At 37.7% G+C, this 20,779-nt stretch overlaps 3 protein-coding genes across 8 annotated transcripts in view; 2 read left to right on the top strand and 1 right to left on the bottom strand.

Annotated features, from left to right (window-relative positions):
- The first annotated feature begins 2,287 nt into the window (after window positions 1–2,287).
- On the top strand, window positions 2,288–11,955 carry cd164 (CD164 molecule, sialomucin). Of its 4 annotated transcripts, none has more exons than XM_059512612.1 (7): window positions 2,288–2,451; window positions 4,153–4,227; window positions 10,964–11,041; window positions 11,160–11,192; window positions 11,223–11,264; window positions 11,513–11,569; window positions 11,649–11,955. In XM_059512612.1, exons 1-7 carry the CDS (start codon window positions 2,376–2,378, stop codon window positions 11,837–11,839), a joined length of 552 nt encoding a protein of 183 aa, XP_059368595.1. In that variant the 5' UTR covers window positions 2,288–2,375; the 3' UTR covers window positions 11,840–11,955. The 4 variants fall into 4 exon arrangements, with proteins under 4 accessions (XP_059368595.1, XP_059368594.1, XP_059368596.1 ...); XM_059512611.1 differs by having other exon boundaries at window positions 11,157–11,192; XM_059512613.1 differs by having other exon boundaries at window positions 10,964–11,045; window positions 11,167–11,192.
- A 4,483-nt stretch (window positions 11,956–16,438) lies between these two features.
- Window positions 16,439–19,933, bottom strand: cep57l1 (centrosomal protein 57, like 1). Of its 3 annotated transcripts, none has more exons than XM_059512608.1 (11): window positions 19,740–19,933; window positions 19,127–19,307; window positions 18,865–19,041; window positions 18,635–18,756; window positions 18,375–18,491; window positions 18,169–18,246; window positions 17,922–18,014; window positions 17,772–17,789; window positions 17,245–17,474; window positions 17,008–17,152; window positions 16,439–16,879 (listed from the first exon to the last, which is right to left on the bottom strand). In XM_059512608.1, the coding sequence occupies exons 1-11, from the start codon at window positions 19,758–19,760 to the stop codon at window positions 16,631–16,633; spliced, it is 1,431 nt and encodes a 476-aa protein (XP_059368591.1). In that variant the 5' UTR covers window positions 19,761–19,933; the 3' UTR covers window positions 16,439–16,630. The 3 variants fall into 3 exon arrangements, with proteins under 3 accessions (XP_059368591.1, XP_059368590.1, XP_059368592.1); XM_059512607.1 differs by having other exon boundaries at window positions 17,736–17,789; window positions 19,740–19,918; XM_059512609.1 differs by lacking the exon at window positions 17,772–17,789 and having other exon boundaries at window positions 19,740–19,931.
- Window positions 19,934–20,614: 681 nt separating this feature from the next.
- sesn1 (sestrin 1) overlaps window positions 20,615–20,779 on the top strand; it is a 41,520-nt gene continuing 41,355 nt past the window's right edge. The window contains exon 1 of the mRNA XM_059512605.1: window positions 20,615–20,740. The gene's annotated coding sequence lies outside the window, so the exon portion shown is untranslated. The remainder of the gene's footprint in view (window positions 20,741–20,779) is intronic.

Below are 20,779 nucleotides of genomic sequence, written 5' to 3'. Positions count from 1 at the left end.
TGGTCTCTTGTTTCTCATTTTCCTCTTGACAATACCCCATAAATTCTCTGTGGGGTTCAGGTCTGGTGAGTTTGCTGGCCAGTCAAGCACACCAACACCATGGTCATTTAACCAACTTTTGGTGCTTTTGGCAGTGTGGGCAGGTGCCAAATCCTGCTGGAAAATGAAATCAGCATCTTCAAAAAGCTGGTCAGCAGAAGGAAGCATGAAGTGCTCCAAAATTTATTGGGAAACGGGTGCAGTGACTTTGGTTTTCAAAAAAACACAATGGACCAACACCAGCCAATGACATTGCACCCCAAATCATCACAGACTGTGGAAACTTAACACTGGACTTCAAGCAACTTGGCCTATGAGCTTCTCCACCCTTCCTCCAGACTCTAGGACCTCGGTTTCCAAATTAAATTCAAAACTTGCTCTCTTCTGAAAAGAGGAATTTGGACCACTGGGCAACAGTCCAGTTCTTCTTCTCCTTAGCCCATGTAAGACACCTATGACATTGTCTGTGGTTCAGGAGTGGCTTAACAAGAGAAAAACGACAACTGTAGCCAAATTCCTTCGCACGTCTATATGCCTTGACCCCAGCCTCAGTCCATTCCCTGTGAAGGCTGCGGTTCTCTGTTGGTTGTAAATCTTTTTCTTCTAAACTTTTATCTTCCACTCAACTTTCTGTTAACATGCTTGGATACAGCACTCTGTGAACAGCCAGCTTATTTGGCAATTAATGTTTGTGGCTTATCCTCCTTGTAAAGGATGTCATTGATTGTCTTGTGGAGAACTGTCAGATCAGCAGTCTTCCCCATGATTGTGTAGTCTAGTGAACCAAACTGAGAGACCATTTTGAAGGCTCAGGAAACCTTTGAAGGTGTTTTGAGTTGATTCGCTGACTGTTATGTCACCATATTCTAATTTGTTGAGATAGTGAATTGGTGGGTTTTTGTTAAATGTGAGCCAAAATCATCACAATTAATAGAACCAAAGACTTAAACTACTTCAATCTTCGTACATTAAAGGTATAGAAACTATGATACAAATGGATTGTACTACTGGTAATCTAGGCCTATAAAACCAAAAAGGCTGTTCAATATTTATTGCAGTGGTGCACTCTGGTGATTAAGGTTGATGCATGGTGCATAACAATAAAATAAGGAGGCGTGAAAGTAGACCTATTACGTCTTGCTTAATGTTATTTTTCAGTGTATTTTCATCTTAATCCAAGATGATAACACTTTCAAGATAAACATAAAATTTATTTTTTGGTTTTTATTATATAATTCTTTTTCGGTTTAGCCCTGATCTTTTATTATCTTATATTTATAGAATCGTCATAAAAATTGTACATATCGTGTTGTTTTTGCATTTTGACATGTAAACACAAAAAATGGAGTGCAGAATATGTTTTGCCCAGTTTACATACACACACACACACACACACACATATATATATATATATACAATATTTATGTTATTACAATATGTTATTAGGTGCAAATAAATATTAGCAGTTTTTATTTTTATAAAATTATCTGGACAAAGACTTAAACTACTTCAATCTTCGTACATTGAATTTATTTAATTCACGAGCTTCACAATTTGAGTTGAATTACTGAAATAAATTAACTTTTACACAACATTCTAATTTATTGATATGCACCTGTATAGTGGTTGGAACGGCTGCTATACAATTATTAATAAGTCTAACCCATACTGCACTCATGGTTTCGCAAGTTGAGCTTTATTTTTATACATGGCAACATTGGAAGGAAGTGTGAGGCAAACACGTGGCAATAACACAGTGGAATGGCTAGTGTTATATGAAACGAGGTCTGAAAAGATGCGGGGCGTAACTACCCAAATAAATAATACTCTTTATATTTAAACTTTTCAGTGTGTGTTTTCATTTCAAATGCTATTTAAGTTTCACTGTGTCAGTATTTGAGAGTAAAATATCACCTAGATAGCGGTTACAATAGCATGTGGTCCATGTTGCTTTTCTCGGCGTCTGTCATGAGCCAATCCCGACTGTTTGTTATTCAACTTATCTTTATGGCAAACGTCGGTGTGAGTTTCTGTTGGCATGTCAAGTACAAGATCTAGGAATCATTACCTTTAAACTGTACACTTTTTTAAAACACAAATGTCTTCAAGCACAAAACGTCATGAAATTTGATTGCTGCTGAATGAAGATTTATGTTTGTGAGCCGCCAAGCGCCCCCTGCAGGAAATCAGTTTTTGTCCCAGGATTTTACAAGACACATTTGTCATCTTTGTCACGTGACGCAGGAAGCAGGAAGCGCAACACTGACTAGAGTGAAACTGCAGACAGCTCGACCTGAACCCCCGTACCAAGACTGAGAATAAACCAACTAGACATCATGTTTTGGAGGCTTTTCTTCGTGACAATATTACTAGCCCTCTTCGGATCGTTGACAAGCCAGGGATTTACGCAGGGTGAGTGGATTTCAATTCTGTAAATGTAACAGTGAAACAACGAGTCCCGATGACACAACACACTCGCTGTCTCTATCAGGCCATCGGCTACACTTTAACTGTGATTTTAATTAGGAGTGGTTGCGATTCCGGTTCCATAACGGATTATTTTTGTACTCCTGAGGAATAAATGTTTGGTAACGATTCAGTTCTTCTTGCATCAACTGCCCTCGGTAACGTTAGTCTGTTTCCAAATGACGAGGTCATTTTAGATTTCAAAAGAACGGATACAACTATTAAGAAATACATTAGTTTGGAAAATTCTCATGTAAGTTAGAGAGACCCTTTTAATGAATCTAATCATAAGAATCATTTGGACCCTGCAGATTTTAATCCACTAAAATGAACCGGTTCCAAAGAGTCGTTTATTTAGGAATCGAACTACTTTGGTCGCTGTGCATGTGTTTGATTCAACAAAAAGACCTGATTCGTAGGAGTCATGGCCTTATATTGAAATTCCCTGGTTGTTCTGTATGATTCGCGCTATAGATTCAGTTGTGATGTAGTTACAAGAATCCACGGTGTTCCTTCCATATCAGCGAAGGAAGGATCGAGAACTAAAACCTTCTTTGCTGGTGTTCATCATTCGAATCATTCGAAAGAACTGGTTGTTGATTCCAACCTTAGTTTTAATATTGTTAAACGCGGGTGATGCACTTGGGCCTGGTTACGATTTTTTTTTCGATTTACCATCTGTTTTTTAGGTATTGCCCAATACTGAACTCAAACCGTAGATCCTTTTTTTTAACCTGTCTGAAATTTATCTTACAAAATGATCGCTGGTTTGCCGCTGTTGCGTAATACAATACATCAGGGTTTCTATTTTGTTGTCTTGTGGCTTTGCTTCCATTGAGATTAAGTGCGTTATGAAGATCTATATTTATCCAGAGAATCACATGTTGGGCTGTAAAATAAACCAGAGAACACACACACACACACACTCCCTCCTTCTCTGTTGGGGGCAAAGGCACTAGACTAGGCACTTGGGCTTTATCTTAAAGTCTACTGGGCTACCTACGTAAGCAAACATTTTGGGCCCAACATGAAAATCTATTTAATTTCTTTATCTATTTAATGCATGTTATTAATCTTAATGTGAGCAGTTTCGACCTTGTAATGTTTAATCGAAGTGTCATTACTGGACCTTTGGTGAAAATGACAGGCTTCTCTCTGGAGATGTATACAGGGCTTTCTTTTGTGATTTGTTATACTCACAATGTGGGAGGGGGAAAAAATCTTCCATATCTTCCATCTCGCAGCAGCTTTAAGCCAGTCACAGTGTTTTTAAATGACCTTGGTTTGTGTGTGATTTGCCAGAGACTTCAGATCATGTTCATCTGGTCACAAGACTCATTGGTCCTCTTTCCAGTTTTTTTGTTACTCCTCATTTACAGAATTTAAGAATAAATGTCAATTCATTAGCAGAAAAGATTTTAGGTTGGCATAAAGTGAGTATGGTTCAGCTATAGACTTGGCGAGTGTTTTACTAATATTTTGTGGTTACTCAGTGTGCCTTGATAATCTAGGTCAACAAAACTAGAAACCTTTATGCAAATGCCAATGTGTGTGTTACTTGAATATGATGTGATGCTTTATGGTAATCTCAGTGATCACTTTTTAGGCATGCAAGATATACTATTTAATGGGTGGTTTCTTTTGCAGATGAAGACTGTAGTTTATTGAAATCCTGTGAAGCATGTGGAAATGTGACTCACTGCCAGTGGATGCAGTGTTCAGGTCAGTGCCTCCTCCATGTCAAATTCAAAGCTCATATAACAACAATCAACTGGCCGCCAAAGCATATATATATATATATATATATATATATATATATAGAACCTTGCTTAAACACTCTTGAACATTTTCTGTTAAGCTTTTTCTCTGTTTTTCCAAGCCAACATTTTGATCTATTTGGTATGATGCACAAATGCTTCACCTGACTTATTAGTCACAGTGACTAGTTTTAGCATAGTACTTGTTTCATTAATGGTAAATGGATTTGGCCTTTCCAGCAGCATGTGATTTTCTTTTTTCTTTTTCTTTTTTGAATATATAGCTTTGTTTTTGCTTCAGTGGTGTTGATATCCAGTTGTATTTCCCCATTACATAAAAAGAAAATGAAAAGCATAGCCTTCAGTTTTCTTGTTCCCAGATGATAATTCTGGAATCTGATGATTAGCATGGGTCTGCACATTGATTCAAAACACAGTTCCGTCTAACTGTCTAAAGCATTCCTAATGTGGTGTACAGATAATAGATAAGATTGTAAACCAGGGTTTATGTGTTTGGCGGTTCATTCAGTGTTTAATGCTGGCTTTGGTCAGTGTGAGCCTGAAGTAACTGCCCTTTTATCCCTGGAGTCCTTCTCCATGCCTCTTTGCTAATGGATGACATGAAATGAACCAGGGAGAGTAAACATACTAATGAAATGCACACACTGTTGCTATGGTGCTTGAGGCTCTTCAGAAAAAAAAAAAAAGAAAAAAAAAGTGAGAGTAAGCAAGCAGAAAGTAAGTAGCCATATCATGTATGAAAGAAGTGGGAAATTCAAATTACAGCAGGAATGAATGAATAATCATGAAATATCTTTCATATGTTGTTTTAAATAAAAATGTGCTTTATTTAGTTTTAAGACATAGCTGATCTTAAACTTTTTTCCATTTTGGGTATAGGTGCATCAAAAAAAAATCAGACGTAAGGTTTTCACTTTGGCCAGCATAAAGTCATTGCAGTGAAATCAGACAGCAATTGTGCAAAAAAAATGTTTACCGGGTCCCCATGTGATGCAAAATATCTTTACAGGGCTGCAAATAAACATAAGTTTTAACAGAACATAATAACCTGTTCTGTCACTGTTGGATCACTTTTTTATACATTTTTTGTACTATAAAAACTCACCCTCAGAGCAGTGGGCGGCCATTTGCAGCCATGTTTAGTGCCTTGCTCTGTATTGAAGGTGGAACTCCTACAATTTCTGTTGGTACTGAGAATCAAACCCACAACCTTCAGGTTACAAATCAGGCTGCAACTGCCCTCCGCCATGTTGTTGAGAATAACTGTGTAGCGAGTTTTCAAGCTTAGTGCCGATTACTTTGATGCAGCCTTATCAGAGCAGTGTTATCAGAACACTCTGCAGGTGGTTGAGGCAGACCGGAAGCTGAAGCATAATCTAAGGAAGAGCACCTCAAACAAGAGTGCTTGATATATGTACACTAGAGCCCGACCGATATGGATTTTTGGGGGCCGATGCCGATATTAACTCGAAAAGAGCCGATTTATAAGCCGATATTTTGATTTTAAAAATAATCTGGATATTAGACCCATTTCCTATAAACTGCATTTACACAACATTCAATAGCAAAATATCTGCCTGTTCTATGTATGTGGGCTGTATAAACCATTTTCCAGAATGGACTATGTTAAAAAAAAAAGCCTTAGATTACAGTCTCAATGACTAAACAATTGCACATCAAAAGTATATATTTTTTAATGATCAAAAAACAGTCTGGTTTTAAACATTTAACACTTACTTTCTTCCAGTTGAAGCTGGTTTTAACAGTCTGTGTGTTTACTGTAAATAAATTATAATACTAAAGTTAAAGTATTTGCAGAAGTAGTCCCACACTTTGTTTGTTCAGCTCACATTTATTTACATGTCCCCTCTGGTTTAATCATTTCTGACGCACCTACTGTAGTTACTGTAACTACACTATATTTGCTCTCACAGACACATTCACAACAGACCCGTATATCTTCTCCTCTTCTCTTTGTGCAGTCTGAATCAAAACATCGTCTTGCCTACTATTACCGGAAGATTACGGAATCAATTCGAAGTTGAATGGTTAACGTTAGTGTCATGAACACACCGCTGTCAATTTTGAGAAGAACCACCTTCAAACAAGTTAATAGCAAGCATTTAAGGGGCCTGCTAAAAAGGAAGCTATTAGCGTTAGAGTAACGTAACCAGCCTGAATTCACCAAATTGTTCTCTGGACCTGAGGGTAGCCTCTTCTTCCTTGCTTCTCTCTTAATTCTCATCAGCAGGACTAGCGCTATCGCTCGCTTCTTACAACGGGACAGATACGTGTTTGCTTCTGACCGAAAGGAGGAACAACAGACTATGAAAGAGCTCCCGCTAAACGTTTTTAAAACTCCGCCTACGCCATAGCGCAGCGCAAATCGCGTGGTATCTGAAGGGCAACGCTGAGCCCAGCGGCAAGCGCCGTGCATACCGCGTCCTGTGTGAAAGGCCCAATTACGCGGTCATTATGTGGGAAACACACCGCAATAGAATAAGAATAAGTTAAACGCTAACGTTATAGTTTGACCTCCTATTAACGTTCGCGCTCTTCCACTGATAAACATGGTATTAGCTTTGTGGCTAATATAGCAATGCATTAGCGGCTGTAAGTGATGTTACAGAATATTTAGAAGTAATAATGATAGGACCGTTAGCTAGAACTACCACACAGTTTTTATATACAGGGTATGAACTAAATCTACAATCATTTCACATGACGAACGACAGACTCACCTTCAAAACAGTTGATCGCTTTCTTCTGTAGTGGACTTCTGGCGCTGTTGTTAACTCTGGAGCTGCAGAGCTCCCTCTGGTGGGCACACTATGCAACACTCATAACATGAGTGAAGCATGAGACTCTGTTTCTCATGTTTCATCGGCCGTTATAAATGCCGATGCCGATTTAAATGCAATTAGCTTATATCGGCCGATAATATCGGTCGGGCTCTAAATTGTACACTAGGGTACATGGCAGTTGTTGCCTAATGGTTAGAGAGTTTGACTTGTAATCCAAAGATTGCGGGTTCAATTCTCATTACCAGCACCACTGCAAAATTGCTTGTCAAATATACAATTTAATATGTATGAAATTAGATATAGGGCCAAAAAAAAACCTAGGTGTATAAATTGGCAAAGCATGATTCATAGTTTTGTACCACTGAGGCGTTAAAACATTTCTGTTTTAGTAGGTAGAATGTAATTAGCATGTAAGCTTGTTTTATTTTTATTTAATGACTTTTTATTTCTTATGAAATCTGTCCTCTGGTTAGTAGTGGAGCAGGTCATTTATATTAAACTGTCTACCACAATAGTTATAAACCACTTCCTTTGCACTTTCACAGGCTTTGTTCTCTATCTTAAATTAAACATCCGCTGTCATTCTCCACATTCAGAGAGCCTATATTGTTTCTCTAAGTATGAGAGCTTGACATTAAGTAGAAGTGGTCTGACGGGCCCGAGCAGGTGTAGGGTGTCTGTAACCGCACCTCCCCCAAAAACAAAGCCAGTAGCCTTAGCTCCCCAGAGATGACACGATCGGTTTACACTGATTCAGTGAAACAACTTACTGGAAATATCTGGGTCTTTCCTGCTGTAGTGCAGACTGATATAATCATGTTTACATGTTTCAGAGTGTTTAAATTATTAGAAATAGGTTTGCAAATAGTTTTGAGTTTCTTATTGTGTCTAGGTACAAAATATGGGGTGAATGTTGGTCATCTGTTTTTAGGACAGGGCTTTTGGTTTCTACAAAGCTATCATGGCCTGTTTTAAACAATGTTCAGGCTAAATCAATGTGTTGTGACATGAGCTGTAAATGCACTCATGTGAATTATTGACATATGGCTCGTTGTAGGTGTAGGAGGAAGGTGAGACGACCTAGAAGGTGCAATGTTTGCACAGCAAATATTTAACTGTTTCACTACATCAGTTGCATTTGATATTAGATTTACAATTAGACCTGTTTGCTAACCTTATGATGTAATCAGAAATTGATAGCATGCTGTATGTAAACGTTTAGGAAATGTATGTAGTGCTTTTCTTACAAATTTGTGCCACACAGATTCAGACATATATATATATATATATACTGTATATATATGTGTGTGTATATATATATATATATATATAAATATACTGTGTATGTATATATGTTTACTGTATATATATATATATATATATATATATATATATATATTTACATTTACATTTATTCATTTAGCTGACGCTTTTATTCAAAGCGACTTACAATTGCTATATATGTCAGAGGTCGCACGCCTCTGGAGCAACTAGGGGTTAAGTGTCTTGCTCAGGGACACATTGGTGTCTCACAGTGGATTCAAACCCGGGTCTCTCACACCAAAGGCATGTGTATATGTATATATATGGGGGTGGTGTTAGCGCAGTGGATAAGACACATGCCTTTGGTGTGAGATATATATATATATATATATATATAACACACACACACACACACACACACACACACACAGTACAGACCAAAAGTTTGGACACACCTTTTCATTCAAAGAGTTTTCTTGATTTTCATGACTATGAAAATTGTAGCTTCACACTGAAGGCATCAAAACTATGAATTAACACATGTGGAATTATATACATAACAAAAAAGTGTGAAACAACTGAAAATATGTCATATTCTAGGTTCTTCAAAGTAGCCACCTTTTGCTTTGATTACTGCTTTGCACACTCTTGGCATTCTCTTGATGAGCTTCAAGAGGTAGTCACCTGAAATGATTATCCAACAGTCTTGAAGGAGTTCCCCGAGAGATGCTTAGCACTTGTTGGCCCTTTTGCCTTCTGTCTGCGGTCCAGCTCACCCCTAAACCATCTCGATTGGGTTCAGGTCCGGTGACTGTGGAGGCCAGGTCATCTGGCGCAGCACCCCATCACTCTCCTTCTTGGTCAAATAGCCCTTGATGCCTTCAGTGTGACTCTACAATTTTCATAAAATAAGTACAATGAAAATAAAGAAAACTCTTTGAATGAGAAGGTGTGTCCAAACTTTTGGTCTGTACTGTATATATATATATATATATATATATCAATGCATTAAGGTTTTGTGGTCTAATCTGTGAAAACCAGTAAAAGCAGGCTGGTTGACGTCATATTCATTCATCTGATTGCTCCAGAGTGCTTGTCCAGTCCTTTTAAAGTAATGAACATGTATGCATTTCCCTTCGATCATTACTTGAGACTGGGTAACTGAATTTTTTTTTGCTGTCTATACAAACTGAGGGCTAAGAAGCAGTGTGGAACGCAGTGGACATTTTTGCAACTGAAGCGCTTATTCAGAAAGCAAGGAATTGAAAACATCTTGGTGTTGTCATAGTACGGAATTTCAACATGACAGTTGTACCTTTCACAAAAACATGTGACATTTCTTTCTCAGAGTTGGCTGTTTTGAAGCCATAAAGAACGCAATGTACTTCCATACACGGATGTGTAGTTTTGCCCACCTGTTAAAATGTTTTCTTTGGGCTCCATTTACTTTTTGACAGAAAATCCTCCAAGCCTGTCACGGTTCAGGACACTCGTATTCAAAGAGAAGGCTGAGTCACAAAACAACACAAGTTGTAGCAAAAGCCAAATATCTTTTATGAAGGCCTAGACTACATTATTTCTCAAACATTGAGAACATAGTTATTTGTTTTATGAGAATGTATTTAATATTATAGATATTTTTATTTTTAACAATAATAACGATTAACAAATTCCATAGATACTAAGATTTATTTATTTTTTACGTGATTTGAAGTTGTACATTCTGTCTTTTTCCTATAATTCTAAAGTAATTAATTTCTAAATAATTTAAAGCATAAATTAATTGGTGTAAATGCTTTCTGTGTGACAAGAATTTAAGCACATATTTCATGTGTACGCACAGTTATTGAATTAGACTGACTTAATTTCAGAAATCCTCGAGTCACATCAATGACAAACATGAGGAAGACAACGGTGTCGGTAAAGAGGAATATGAAACAATGCGTAAAAATGGAATTATTGTTAGCAGTAGGAATTTCTGTGCTGAGCTGTCTGTCGTATGTGCACACAAAGCTATTCATGTGTGACGGGAGGATACTCTAACTGGAAACCAGCTAAGAGTGAGACAGAGGTTTCTGGAAAATCTTCCTTGTTTCCTCCTCCTGTTTCTCTTTATCTCTTTCTTATGTCATTATGACATACTGTCAGTTCATCCACTTATTTCTGTGTCATATTCTTTTTATGAGTCCAGGAAATGTTTGTGATTTTTATTCTTTATCTGATGGTATGTAAGGTTGATCGATTAATTGATACGATCACCCAGTTCTGTTTTATTGTTTTAATTTTATAAATGCTTTGCCCTTTTTTTGCTTTTTTAAACTACTTTGCATTTTGTTTTATTTATATAGACCAGCAAACCAATTACTCAGTATGGTATGTTTTTTTCATGTTCTATCGGTTATTAATATTGATTAACTTGTTTGAGATATTATTTTCTTCCAGCTCTGGAGTACAGCAAGGATTATTTGAACAAGAAATAGTATAGAATAGAGTAGCAAGTTATTTTTTTTGCATTTCAAATGCACAGTGACTTTTGGTCTTGTGTTGTTGTTTTTTTTCCTCTCTCTCTCTCCTTAGATTGATGTATAAATAGTTTTTTTCACTACGTTTCAGATGAGCCAAAGTTTTTATGTTTTAATGGCAGTGCTGAGAACCAAACGCAAACCAGCTGCTTCAGTGTGAACTGCACCAGTACGTTAAGATCATTTTTACACTCATCTTCTGCAAAAAATAAAGTTGCAAATGTGACATGACCAGTTGTATGTTGGGATGATGTGGGTTTAATATGTGCATTTTCTCTGAACAGCAGGGCCGAGCCCGAGCCCGAGCCCGAGCCCGAGCCTGACCCCGAGCCTGACCCCGAGCCTGACCCCGACCCCGTCAGTGAACCCCACCACAAATGCTACCATCAATGGTACGGCCATCCAGATTCTTCTCTTTTGCATTCATACACCCCTCAGAACGGATACCTACTTAATTTAAAGCCCATTGCAATTGCAAAGGCCAACACTAATATTTTAATAACCATAAATATAAATAAAGAGCCTTAAAATATAAAAATGTACCTACATGCATTCATAACAAAGAGCAGGTTATACAATGTGACTTGTCTTAATTGCTGAGGTAGAACAATTATTCTGAACAACTTTTTTTTCTGTTTAGCTACCACAACAGGCCCAACCACAGCAGTTGTTCCGACTGGAAACAGCACAGTCACAAGTAAGTACAGCTCTCTCTTACAGAATGAAACGCTTCCTTTATGCTTTTAAGTTTCACTGAAAACTTGGCCTTTCCACAGATGTCACGTCCATGTCTTCTACTGCTGCTCCTGCTCCTTCACCTTCTCCTTCTCCATCTCCATCTAAATCATCCACATTTGATGGCGCCAGTTTCATCGGTGGAATTGTGTTAGTCCTTGGCCTTCAAGCGGTCATCTTTTTCCTTTACAAGTTCTGCAGATCCAAGGATCGCAACTACCACACCCTGTAACACGCTGTCACCTGGAGGCAACACGAAACCCACACTCCGACCCAAAAAAGAGAGACAGACACATTGTACTTACAATACTCTCGTAATTCCCCAGGTTTAACCTAATATTTGACATTTAATTCCTGTGACTTGAGCTTTGTTTTGTTAATGTTAAAGCGCTCACAATTACTCGAGTTCATTAACACAAATACACCCAACACAGAGTAAATATGCATTGTGGGGTATGCGAAATGTGTCCTGCTTTCAAGTACAACCACAGCTGTCCGTAAATGTTTCATTATATGACAACACAGCTATTTGTCTCCTCAATATAATTGTGGTTCCCTTGAAAGGCAATCATGCCTGTGACAATACTTCCCAACTTCCAATGTTAATTTCAGGTAACTTTACTAGAACAGTATTTTATATAGTTGCCATGACTGATGTTTCTCAATATTCCACCAAGTCCTTACTCATCATCATCATCATCATCATGTTCAGAAATAATAACTATATAGTTCTAGACTGAATTTTCCCCATTCATTTCAAAATGTAGAGTTTTCATCACATAGTCCTTTGGGTAGTATCTGTCCATGTGAGGTATGTGATAAATTTTTTGGCCTATTCCTCTTAATTGCACCAACCAAGAGAGCCAAAATGTTGCAATAAATTACATTCCTCAGCTTAGTCCCTCACTGTTAACCATCTGCAGTTAGAGATCATCAGTTCTTAAAACTAGTTAAATCCGACATCTCGCTCCTTTTTCTCCCCCAAATGTGTCAGTGGAGTGTGGGGTAATATCAGAGATGCATTATATACCCATAGTTAGCATCCTGTCATTCTGGCGGACTTGCCAGCACATCGGCCATCTTAAGTTATACTTCTGGGAGTTTATGTAGATTTGAAACAATAGAAGCTCAGCCAATCCAATTCTACTAACACCCAAAATGGGTCTTCATTAGAATTAGTCAATTCTGCCGGACATGCGAATAGAACGGGGCACTATGAGAGTGGAGGATCCATGATCCCTTTCAGAATGATTGACAGTCAAAGTGCCTTTAGGTGGAGTTAGTGGCTTGCTGCCTTAAAAGTGAGCCTTAAAAGTTTGAATGTGTTTGTGTTGGGCCTCCGTCGAGTCCAGGCTCTGTGTAAGTGTGTGTGCCTGTTTGTCCGTGTGTTTCTAGACACGCATGCGTGCTTGTTTCGATGACGTAGATCTAGTGTCTGCCGGCTGGACTGATCGCTATATTATACAGAGTAGATAATTAAAAGTTAATTCATTTGTTGGATAATATGTCATGGTTCCTAAAAGCTTCTCTCAGTTTTGGAGGTTTATTTTTTGCTAGCGCAGAAACATTGGTTCGGATTCTAGCACTCCTTTTCAAAAACAGATTGATATTTGTACATAATCAGAACTCTTTGACCATAAACTGAATCAATATTGTTATATATAGAGATAAATACCCTAAAGAGAACTGAAATATTCCCTAGAATAGTGCATTTAGGATATATTTAGCTTATTTTATCATTTTGTTTTTCTGTTGCTTTAAGTATCTGAAGATTTTGAAAAGAGCTGCGTCAGTCTCATAATTTAATGCTTGGGTTTGATTTTTTGAAATATAGTAACTGAGTTTAGGTAGATTTGATTCAAATGCAGAATGTCAATTACATACGCCTAATTCCTGCCTTGCGGAGCATATTTCGTTTTGTACTCTGTTCATAAAATCATTTGTCTGGGTAGTGTGTTGCCACGTTTATAGGCCGAGGGCCTGTATATTTTTCCCCCCTTCATTCCTGTGTTATGAAATTTGAAATGTAATAATCTTAATTAGTTTGCAGCTAATAAGTTCCTCTGCGAGTCAGAATGTCATTGGCTTGGGAAGCGATTTGCATTATTTGGATTGCAAATTTTGTAATGGCAGAAATGAATTATTTTGTTTGGTGCGCGCTTTCGTTTTCAGCTGCTTTGTTGACATCCCAATATCAAAGTGTTTAATTCCCAGCATGTTTCTCAGAAGATGACTGTTAAGGCCTCACTTTCTTTGTTGAACCAGTCTAATTGCTTGTCCATTGTCATATCACAGTGCTTAAATGCCAACGGTGTCTATTTTAGCATGAGTCACTGAAAAGCTGCTATAATGCTTCACAAGCTTCATCGTGCTCATGGTGTAGCCAGATGAAATCTTATTGTTTGCCAAATTTAAAAACACTTGTTTACATAAAAGTTCAGACTGCACAGTGTTTCAATAGTGTATTCTTTTTCAATAATTAACACAAACACAATTCCACAACAATCCCAGTATTGTCTGTTTAGCATCAGGCTACATCCTAAGATCCCACTTAGTTGCAAATGGATTTTAGCTGTGCATGCAAAGTGCTGTAAAGGACATACTACATTTTCGGGTGAACTGTTTTATCTCTTTTAATTCCATATTCAGAGCTCTGAAGGATGCTTGAGAAGGTAAATGGCTCAAAATCCCCTCACACTCAAGAGAATTCAACCTAACTTCAAGTAGTCTATGGCCTTGATTTCTTATGCCTTTATGTTTGTGTGCATGCATGCATCCGATTTCCACAGAAACAGTTATAACAATGCCATATTCTGTCATCGCTCTAAGCTAGTGTTTCATTCCTTGCTGCACCTTTTGAAGATAAAGTGCCTTAATTATTTAAGATTATATGATGAAGATGACTATTCTCATGAAGACTTGCACTCAAAGGGACTTGAATGTTTTTGAGAGAAGCTTTGGGTTATTGATGTTGTGAGTGGATAATGAGAGGTACATGGAGTATAGCATCTTGCTTGTGCCACCATTTTGTTATCTAATAGCTAAGATTGAACTGAATTACTAATGTTTTGCTTGTTTTTTTTAAATGACTGTAATCACCTTTGGCCTGTTGTCAAGTAGTGCATTTTTTTTTTTATTGCTTCACATAAACATGCACATGCCCCACATACACTCTTGTCAATTAGAAGACGCGTACTGTTGCGTCTGTGTCCAGAAATTGTCCTTAATTGTTTTATGCTCTAGTATAATGTTGCTTTTATTTCTCTAGAAATCTTTTTGTTCTTGTGTTTTCTCTCGTTTCGGATCTGCATTTGCAATTAGGTTGGACATGTAATTAATTAAAGTTTGAGTATTGTAAAACAGTTGTGGGTGTTGTTTTATGTTGTCTTTTTCTTTAAAAAAAAAAAAACCTTTGTGACTGACACTTTTATGGTATCATGTATAGTTTCAGCCACCATCAAGGTTCATTCCCACCGCAAGGGTTAAATAAATATTTAATTGTGACTATATCTCCAGATGCACCATTAAAGTGCCATTTTTCACAATTGTTAGTTTAAATATTGTCTGAAGTGGACATGAGCTTCCATAGGCTACAGAATTTACAGAATCCACAGTTTACAAAATATAAGGATTGTTTTTTTCCAATGTAAAGTTTTTTAGTGATGCTTTTGGCGTTGTGTTACACACACTGCCAAAACACATTTCAGTTCAACTTGTAAAACTGCATGTAGCATCCAATGACCCATTTAAAAGCTGCTAGAGGTGATATAATTGTCCAGTATATAATTGTATTTAGTTATTTTACACACAAACATTAACTCTCTCTCTCTCTCTCTCTCTCTATATATATATATATACTCTAGGAATATAGAGGTGGAGAAACTCTTATTATTGAGAATAAAGAGCCTTGAAATAACTACGTTTACATAAGTCCAGGTCCAGTGAAAATTCTCATTAAAATGTATTTTAAGCCCTGGACTATATTTAATCTATTTCAATGTCACTGTGTCCTAGAAAATAGTCCTTAATACACACACGCACTGTAATGTTTAACTAACAGGATATGCACTCACCCTGAGGGTCAGCTCTATTCTTGCTTACTTTGCATCAAATGCCTGGATTTCTTCTCTGGACAGGATGTGCACATGTTGGGATTCAGTGTTTTCCCTCATACCAAACTACTGAAAAGATGACTATAAAGGTCATGAATTGTTTCAGATAAATGCAGTATCACAAGGACATTTTTCATGATGCTCTGTAACAACCAGTCAAAACCGGTTAACATGCCCAAATCATAATCATGGATTGTGAGCACCAAGAATCAATGATATTACATTGTGTGTTTGCCAGTACTTCCTGTATTCAAATTAGTTTATGTAATACTGATTTAATCTGTACTGTGTCAGAGAACATAATCCAATAAGACCGTATGAACAAAACAGTCCATCTTTTATGCCTGCTTACAATTAGAATTTTTGTCATCTGCTCTCCTCTCTTTTATATTTTTTCATATTTGTGGTTTTTCAAGTTGTAAACCGTCATTACTTGTGGTTGTAACAAGACCAGATGTTGGAGAAGGGGATCATTTTGTTGTGGAAACTGTGTAGAAAACAATGTGTCAGCCACATAAAAGCTGATGCTGCTGCAAGAACACTTTGTTTTTTCCCCTCACGTTTTTCATCACCATCACTACCTTTCCTGGTATTACTTTCTAACACTTGGAATAGGTGAAAGAAAGAAATAGTCTTACAAACAGGCCTTTTTCATTATTTAGTGATCTTAGTCTATCTTAAGTTTAGTCTACAGATAAATAAGAAGCAAAGCTGGTCTGTACTATAAATATATGTAGACATTTTATTTACAACTTATTCAAACAAAAATAAAAACCAATAAAAAATCTCATGAAAGTCATTCAGAATTAAACAGGTTTTTGGAGTGATCTTCTGAGGACAAATTTCAGGTATAATTCTTGAGGTGCTATAATTCTTCTAAAGCCCCGGATGTGTGTTTCAGGACAATGTTACTACGTCTCCCAAACAATGTCCTGTCTGCAGAGGCTAGGGCACAGTTTCTGTGTCTCTCTGAGGAGCCTCAGGGACTCTTGACTGCTCCTGTTCTGTTTCTGTCCCGTGCTGGCCGAGGCTTTGACAGGGGATGGTGGCGGTGGTTGTACCCCACTCTGTGCCCTGGTTTTACCCTCTACGCTGGAAGCCCTGTGATGCTTCTGCTGCTTTTGCTTGGGGCTACAAGATGGCTGGGAGAGTTTCTGAACCTACAGGAGCAAATACAGCTTGATATACATCAGTGTTTTCTGTAGGTTATTTAAATACTATTACAAACTAAAAAAGAAATGTTGAAACTATAATGTGTAATTTCAGCTGTAACAAAATATGAACTTACTGTTTGCTGATGCTTGCGCAGTTTGGAGATTTGAGCTGCTTTCTCCTCCATTCTCTTGACCAGACAGTCCAGCTCTCGCTCCAGATCGTCATGAAGCTCTTGTTTAGAGGTCTCATCTATCTGCTTGACCAGCTCCTGGTGTTCCCTGTCACACACACACACACAATGTTTACATTGTATCCTACTGACCCTGTTAATGCATTACAAAAACTAAATGGTCAAGATAGTGTAACTCACAAGCTCATCTGTCCCAGTTCATCCTGAAGGGCGAGCAGAAGATCAGAAAGGCTGCCCAGTGTGGAAGCTGCTATGCTGGGGGAGGACGGAGGTCTGCGCTGGGCCCGCTGGTTCCCAGAAACGGACTTCTGCAGTGCACTGACTCTCTCACACAGCCGTGGGTTTCTGTGCTTCATCAGGTGCAAAACACTCTGAACATTGGCATTGACTGAGTGACTGGGACTGGTCGACTGAGAGAGAGAGAAAACTGCTCAAGATAAGATTTATAATTATCATAAATACTGAATACACAGTTGTTGCTTAATATTTTTGTGGAAATTGTTTCTTTTTTCAGGATTCTTTGATGAAAAGAATCAATAGAATATAAATATTTGAAAAAATAAACAACTTTTGTAACACTATAAATGTCTTCACTGTCAATTTTGTGTAATAACAACCATGTATAAATGTAGATAATAATCAAGTTATGTGTCGGGTGAGGTAATACTGACTGTTCCAGCCACAAACGGAAGGTGTTTAGCCTCCACCTTCATCGAGGAGGGCTTCTGACATACAGTAATATGAAAGAAGAAAATATTAACACAACTTACTGCAGAATACATCAGTAGTATTCTGTTCTGTAAATATACTGCCACCTTGTGCTCACTATACATTACATGCAAAGCATTTTTTTTTACCTTGCAAGAGGACTTTTCTTTCTTCTTTTTCTTGCCTTTAGGTTGAATCACAGCAGAAAGGGAAACGAGATTGTTTTCAAGCTCTCGCTGCAACTGATGCCAAGAAAAGCAAAGAGACTGCATGAATGCATGAATTTTAAAAATGGCTTTTTAATTAAAAGCTATTTTTCCTATGGAGAAAGTTGATATGATTTATAAATACATTTTTTGTGAATCTGTTTGCAATTTTGCCTCCGTTTTGTTTTACCTCCTCGGCTTTCTCCTGCACAATTTTGCATTCATGTTGCTCCTTTAAAAGTTTCTGTTCTAAGAGCTCAATCTTCCTCTGTAGTTGAAAGACACCACAACAGACTGACAAAAGAAAACAGTGTCCATGTGGACTTATTTCCTCCCAAATTAGCCGAGTGCATATAGCCCAGGTTGTTAACCAATGTGCATATCATATGTTTGTACCTCAGCTATAGACTGCGTACTGGTGAGTTTTAGATAATCCTTTTCCAGTCTTTCCAATTTGTTGAGCTGTGTCTGCACTTGTGGGTCTGTTTGTGTGCTTTCCCTACACATAGAGTCCTAAAAACCCAATCAGAACAGAGAAAAGGAGAAAGATTAAGAGAGGCTTTGAAAGCTCTTGAGTTAGTACACATACTGTATCTTTTCATATGAGAACTGACTAAATGCAAGCTCCTGGAATGTAGTTCACAAGCTTTGCTCACCTGTCTGTGTGTGTGGGTGATTCTCTCTCTCTCTGCATGCTCCACCATTTTCCTCATGTAGTCGAGCTGTTTTTCCAGCAGAGAGCAGCGTGTTTCCGTGGAATGAAGCTTGGAAACCAGCTCTGAAAGGAAGAGAAACAGAGACAACTTTGTACACACTAATTTAACACAGTACTGGACTTCACAATTATTATTCAAAAAGACCAAAACCTGTTGTGGAACACTTTTACCTTTCCTCTGTGTAGAGTGATTCTCTTGTGTGCTGTGATCCGGTTCTCTCTGTGCAGAAGCATCCGCCTGATATCGAACAGTCTTCGAGAAATGCTGTACGTTCCTCTCTGCCTGAACTCTCTCCAGCTCCAAGCGTCGCATCTTCTCCTGCAGTGTTTTCAGGGCTGCTATCACAGCTGTTCAAACACAGGAAACATTTACGTTTGGTTTTATATATTTGGTTACATAATATGGTCCTCAGCATCTGATATCTCAATTCACCTCTGCTTCCAGCATCGGGTACTGTTTGATAAAGCTGTGGGCTGATGTCCTGCACACCAGAGCGCTTTCTTTCCTGTGGATGTGTGGCTGTGTTCATGTACAGAGGTCTTGACAGTTTCTCTGGAGGTTGGTAAAAACTGCCAACATAACTCTGTTTAGATGGGGAGTCCAAATTCAGACTCTGTAATTCAGAAATCAAAAATGAACAATTTCACATTTTTATGGCGAAAACCAACACTTTGGATGAAAGAACGATTATAATAGTTATATATACCGAGTCATAGTCTTTAGAGAAAAAAAAAGCCTGTTAAATTATACAGAAAACAGTTAAACTCACTAACGAAAAAGCAAGTTAGACACATTGTTGTATAAAAAGACATTGCAACACTTTAAGGTCAAGATACATTTCCTGGATAATGTTATTTCATTAAATGCTGTGTCGAAACCTAGACAGCTACTTAGTTTGTAGGGTAAACCCAAAACTTGTTCTCAAGGCTGCTAACGTTAGGTACAAAACGTGAATAAGCTAATAAGGCTAACGACTGTGTAAACATCGCTTAGAATATTAACAGCCAAAATAAAGATATTTAGCATAAAGCATCTAATGCTATACCTGATCTCTTAAGTGATCCATTATGACTTAGTCTTTTCGTTTCGACGAAATGTTGCAGGATATTCATCGACGTACAGATGAATAAGCTGAAAGTGTCCTGTTGACAGCTGTAGCCGACAGCGCCGCCTAGTTTCAAATTTCCCTCTTCCTTTACCGCCCTCATAGGTTCCGTATACACACAATGACCACAGCTTCTGCAAAATCTATTCAAATAAGATAGATAGATAGATAGATAGATAGATAGATAGATAGATAGATAGATAGATAGATAGATAGATAGATAGATAGATAGATAGATAGATAGTATACTTTAAGCAATAAAGTGAGTTGAGAACCTCAAGTTCTTGGTTATTAAATAATAATAATAATAATAATAAAACATAAATTTAAACTTATCTTTCCTGTTATTTATGAATTAGTCATGCTGACAACATATTCTACTTGTCATCCAGTTCTATTTTTATCGAGGATGCCTTTATATAATAATAGAGAGAAACAAAGAAGAAAAAATTGCTCATATTTTTAAAACAGTAAGAGGTGGCATAGTCAAAGCGATTGTGTTTTAGAGATTATATTTTCTTTGAACAATATAGATGAATATCTGGTGAATGCTTTGCATTAATCATAAGGGTTTTGAGGTAAACAAGTGGTGGCGGGGCCCCTGCAGTTACCAATGTTTTTTGTGGCTATTGGTATTTGTAGTTCTGCGTTGCATTTGTGCCGCCAAGAGAACGTTGATATTAACGAGCTTTGAACTACAATTCCCTTTTTATTAATATTGGGAGGCGCGGCCTGACAGGAACGCCTTTCTAATCGTTTATTGGTGCCTAGTGAGCATATCTCCGCCCATCAGCATTTTTGTAGAACTCTATTGGACTGTGGTAACTGTCAATAAATTTTAACTCAAGCCGCTGTGCAAAGGACTGACTGAGAGGAAGAGCCAGAGCGCAGGAAGGTCTCATTCAGCGGCAGCGGGGACGACTAGAGAGAATGTGAATATAGTAAGTATTTTTATATGACATATTTTGCGCATCTCTTTT

The sequence above is a fragment of the Carassius carassius genome, chromosome 27 (genome assembly GCF_963082965.1).
Source record: "Carassius carassius chromosome 27, fCarCar2.1, whole genome shotgun sequence".
NCBI classification, from domain to species: domain Eukaryota; kingdom Metazoa; phylum Chordata; class Actinopteri; order Cypriniformes; family Cyprinidae; genus Carassius; species Carassius carassius.
This window is presented reverse-complemented; position numbering and strand designations above follow the sequence as displayed.